The sequence below is a fragment of the Priapulus caudatus genome, unplaced genomic scaffold (genome assembly GCF_000485595.1).
Source record: "Priapulus caudatus unplaced genomic scaffold, Priapulus_caudatus-5.0.1 Scaffold224, whole genome shotgun sequence".
NCBI classification, from domain to species: domain Eukaryota; kingdom Metazoa; phylum Priapulida; class Priapulimorpha; order Priapulimorphida; family Priapulidae; genus Priapulus; species Priapulus caudatus.
The window spans coordinates 202,488-207,722 of record NW_014577285.1 but is presented as its reverse complement, the minus strand read 5'-3'; the positions used below and the strand labels follow the sequence as shown (position 1 = coordinate 207,722).

General features: G+C 45.4%; 1 protein-coding gene across 1 annotated transcript in view; it reads left to right on the top strand.

Annotated features, from left to right (window-relative positions):
* The window catches only part of LOC106807590 (pancreas transcription factor 1 subunit alpha-like), a 5,442-nt gene extending 859 nt beyond the window's left edge, over positions 1–4,583 (top strand). The window contains exon 2 of the mRNA XM_014809984.1: positions 3,519–4,583. Within this exon, the coding sequence (XP_014665470.1) occupies positions 3,519–3,745 (227 nt within the window). The 3' untranslated portion in view covers positions 3,746–4,583. The remainder of the gene's footprint in view (positions 1–3,518) is intronic.
* The last annotated feature ends 652 nt before the right edge of the window (positions 4,584–5,235 follow it).

The following is a 5,235-nucleotide window of genomic DNA, read 5'->3' as shown; positions in this document are numbered from 1 at the left end:
ATACAATAGCAGATAAGAGTGACAATGAAAAACTAACTGTAAACTGGATTTATTACGAATAGCGAAGACATGTTGTATTGTTCCTATATATCGGATCCTCTAAGCTCAGCCAGTCAACGCTACGCATCAGCGCTATATATTGTTACAATGTGAACAAAAAACTCCGTTATTTGGGTTATCTACTATATAATAGTAGAAAGAGCCGAAGTGTCGTTTTCCGTATCTCCTCCGAAGCCGTGCCGCGTGTGTTTACGCGAATCGAGCTGGGGCCTCTTCTGGGCGTTGCGAATACATTCCGCTACGTTAGAACGCGATTTTTCCATCGGAAAGTGACTTTTGGAGGCAATTTTCTAAAAAGTTATGTGCGCGAGGAAACTTCGGCATTCATCGGAAACCCGCACCAACTTTTAAGATTGCAAAATCAGCATGCGCAGTCCAAGCAGAGTACGTGAATCACCTTGTGATTAACGTGCTCTCATCGGAAACCCGCACCAAATTTTAAGATCGCCAAATCCGCATGCGCAGTCCAATCAGAGCATGTGAATCACCTGCCACCACAACGTCCAAGATCACGGCGTGGACGAAGTAAGTCTCGACGATCTGCAGCCGGATATCCGCGCGAAGCGCTCAAACGCCGCGTAGCGGCGCACTTTTGCAATTTCGCTGCCCTCTTCCCAACGCCAGTACTGAGGTCCTTTCCTAGGAGTAGGTGAAAGCCGGCTTTTCGCTCTGTTCTGCAGTTCTGCCCATTGCACGAGGGATCGCACTACCCAGTTAGGTAGAGACTGGCTAGAAATGCTCCCAATTCTTTGTTCGCTAGTAGGCGCGCTTTCTTTGCTGTTATTATATATATATATATATATATTTATATATTTATTTATTTATTTATTTATTTATATATATATATATATAAATATAAGTGTACGTTCATTTATTAGTGTTATATGGATTACAAACTAAGACAACAGAAAATTGGTTAAAGAATCTCTACAATAGATGTATCTTTTTGTATCATTGTACGGTTAAACAATTAGCGACGAGAAAATATCTACCGCAATACAAACGAATAGTTGCGTAGTACGCTATCGAAATAGGGCCTGTTTTCTCTGCCCATCAATTTACGAAATACAAGCAAGTGCTACCGCTAATGACAACACGGCTCTATATGTCTGCGCAGTTCTAAACAACGTTTCCACTGATAGTTGAAAACGTTTCCTTCCTCCGTACGCACGTGAATACGTTAGTCAAGCATTGTAAGCCGACGATGTAAGCCCAGACGGTGCATGCATTGTGGAGCGTGTGTATGAACGCATTCAACGTAAGGTGGCATTAGGGAAACCGCCACTGTATTGACACGGACCGCCGAACAGATAATCTATTGTCGTATTATCCGCATCTATATAGTAGCGTCTCTCAGCGACCATCGCTGATATCCATCTTTCGACATGTGCCGATCGGCGCAAACCACGGATCGGGAGAACTCGCGCCACGGCCTGCGAATATGCGACCGTGAACTGCACCGTTAAAGTACGTGTTCAATGAACGAACACCTTAGCAACGTAGTTTCGTTAATGTACGACCCGTAATGCCAGTACGAGGCTGACTATATTCAGGCAGAAAGACACTAATCGGCACACCTACAGGGAAGTGTTGTCGGTCGTCAGATCCCTATCATTATAGCGTTGTCTAAATATAATACAATTGCGCGTAGATGGCGTGTAATATGAGGGTTAATTCCGCTAGTTATATCATCCTTACATAATCGTCGTTACCTATTAAGCAGGCATACTATGAGGTGCAGCTCATTTCACGTATTTCACGGTCTACAAGTTCGCTTGACAAAACAACTAAATCATGCGTGTAGTGTCCAGTACGATAACAAACGCATTATACGCGCGCAACTGTATCGGGTTCTATCTAAAGAGTATATACTAGTGTCCTGACTCTCGCTACGTCGGTTTATCGGGAGGGGAGCGTCACGCACCGGGGACGAACAATTAGGAGTTAATGAACGCGACGATCCCGTCCATGGCAATCGCTACGCGCGTGCTCACCATGAAGAGGATTCACCAACTCACGCGCAGGCGACACAATCAGGTGCGCGCCCGTGTGTCACTAAGTGTAATTTAACGTTATCGGGCCATGATGAAAATCTGCCTTAAATCCGTCAGTCTCCGTCGCATGCAGGTGCACCGTAGCTAGGGGGCAGTGTATACCCCCGTGCCGCCCGCCCACAGCAGCAGCTGCTGCTACTGCTGCTACTGCTACTGCTGCTACTGCTGCCTAGCGTCATATCCATGAGTGGACAGACAGTAGCTCAGCGTAGATGTTCACCTGTTTCCGTGCGCATAAAGCACAGCATTCATCATATAGCCGGACACGCAGCAGAGTCGCAACTCTCTATCTATCGCTGCTCTCATACAAGCGATATTTCGCATGAAGTGTATTTTGTCCGCGAATAGTTCCACGCGGAATAAGAATAATTCACATACATACTATACATGCAAACGACTCCGATAACGGCACGCGCCTCTATGAGATGTCCACTCAGGTGGTTAACATAGCAGGGAACTGCTGTGCGCCGTTGACAGGATGATGACCGTAAACGAAACGCCCCGGCGTGTTTTTTCCGCGTGCCGCGCTTTGTAAAGTCGGCATTGTGCGTTTTTCCCGCTGCGGCGGCTGCTGCTGCTGCCGGGAGACGCGCCGTGGCACCGTTGCCACGCTGGCGAAAATTAGACGGGCGGCCCGGTGCGCTGTGCATTGTAGTCGGCAGATTACGGGCCTTTATTTGGGTAATTACACATGTCACGCCCGCCGATATGCTTTAATGTCGTTTAATGACACCTCTAATGTCGCCTAATATTTCCTAATAACAGCCGATTTAGACTTGACCATTCAGGTCGCAGGCAGATGCAGCTATTCTCCGCGACGGCAGAATTTAATTTGCGCAAATTATTCAATATATGTTGAAACGCGAAGTTTTGCGCGTCAACGTTCCGTTTGTGCGCTGTGTTTAACTTCATCAACCCTTTGATTAAACTGCGCTCCCGATTCGTCACGATATAATGCATGTGTGGTCTTGAGGAAAGCGAGAGAGAGAGAGAACGAGAAAAGTGTTTCGTTGAAAAATCGGAGGTATCGCATGTAAACGTAACCGCGCGATTAACGGCATTCAGACCGTTCTACATCCTCGTTGTAGTCGTGTATATATATATATATATATATATATATATATTAACGGTGTGTGTGTTGTGTCCCCTGTGCGCTGTGTGTGGTTGTGTGTGTGTGTGGGTGTTGTGTGCTGTGTGTTGTGTGCGCCATGTGTGTGTGTTGTGTGTGTGTGTGTGAGTGTTGTGTGCTGTGCCGGTGTGTGTGTTTGTGGTTGTGCTGTGTGTGTGGTTGTGTGTGTGTGTGTGTGTGTGTGTGTGCGCTGGATGGTGTGTGTGTGCGCATGTATGTGTATGTATATGTGATGTGTTGTGTACTAAATCTAATGTTTGTCAACTCTCTCGCAGACAACACCGTTGAGGCCCGAACGAAGCTGAGCAATTCGACGTTCGCCGGTGTCGACGGAGACGGCTTCGGACTGCCGCCACTCGCCGGACACTCCTTGTCGTGGGTCAACGAGAAGAGCAAGCCGTATGGTCCTAACAACACGATGCATGCCAAGGTGTGGACGCCAGAGGACCCGCGTCAGGTTGACGGCAAGTGCTGCGTGCAAACGTCACAAGCTCCGGTGTGATAAGTCATGCTTAGCGAGAGTCTATAGCGAAGATGCTGATACACACATACAGATATGCATATGAATATATATATTACACGTGCTAAACAAGTTATGATTGACTAACCGAACAGTAATGGCTTTGTTGTTGAGCATCACCCTTTGTATATCTAAGTTCACAGATATACGTCATGGGGATGATAGTGAAATTCTATGTCAACGTATTACACGAGCTATCCGAATTTTCCGGCGCCCACGTTCCGACTATAAAGGTTACTGCATATGTAAAAAAAACACGTAATATAAAGTTCGCTGAGCTTGTGTGTATTGACGGGTTACGAAAGTTGGCTTTAGAAGTTAACATCAAATTGTACGAATGTACCAAAGACATCTTATTTCTCCAATCTACGTCTATAATCTATTTTCATGTTATTTACCGTGCGATTATAAACTCTGTGCCTTTAGCAATACATAAGGTGTGCGTGGTAGGAAAATCGTTTTAAATAGTATAGAGCCTGCTTGCTATATCGTGCAATAGTGAACTGTAAATATTTTGTACAGAGAATACTGTAAGTCATTCACCCTGGTTTTCATGTTCCTGTACTCAACGCATGTGTCATTGACTGTCAGATTTATGACGTAAATATATGGCTTTCACGGTACTTGCGCTGTATGAAATATCGCATAACATGATCTGCTATGTGTGTATGTATGTATGTATATATTTATATTCGTGCGTGCGCGCGTGCGCGCGTGCGTGCGTGAGCGCACATGTGAAAGAAATAGTGTTTATCATATCGATTATATGTAAATCTAATTTATTATTATTGGAAATAAAGAATATGTATGGTGTGCTATATATACCTGTTTACTTGTCTTAATAACCCTGTACTATTCACTTGAGCATTAAATTTAAGCGATTGTTAATCTAAAGACTGCTCTATAACTGGTTCTTGCTAACAATACTGATCGCGGTGTAATATTCATCTGCATACCTCACAAGACGATTAGAATAACAATTTTTTAATTCGCCTATTTGATTTTTTAAACAATTTTGTAACAATGCCATAGTCTAGTTTTATGCACGTTTACTCTATTCGTTTTAAAAGACTCATGCGCGCACGCACACACGTTCACGCAAGCACGAACACGCACGCATGCACACACGCACACACAAGCATGCAAGCGTGAACACGCACGCATGCACACACGCACACGCAAGCACGCAAGCATGAACACGCACGCATGCACACACGCACACACAAGCATGCAAGCGTGAACACGCACGCATGCACACACGCACACACAAGCATGCAAGCGTGAACACGCACGCATGCACACACGACGGCAAGGTTCGCGCTATATCATGAACTTGCAATTGAAGTGGGGATTACCGGGTTGATGGATGGGGCTCAAGATAAACTAGACACGGCAGCGAACAAAACCTGCTTGGTGACTACGACAATTCCAAACACAAAGCCACAGGACGCGCCATGCTGGGCACAGGACTA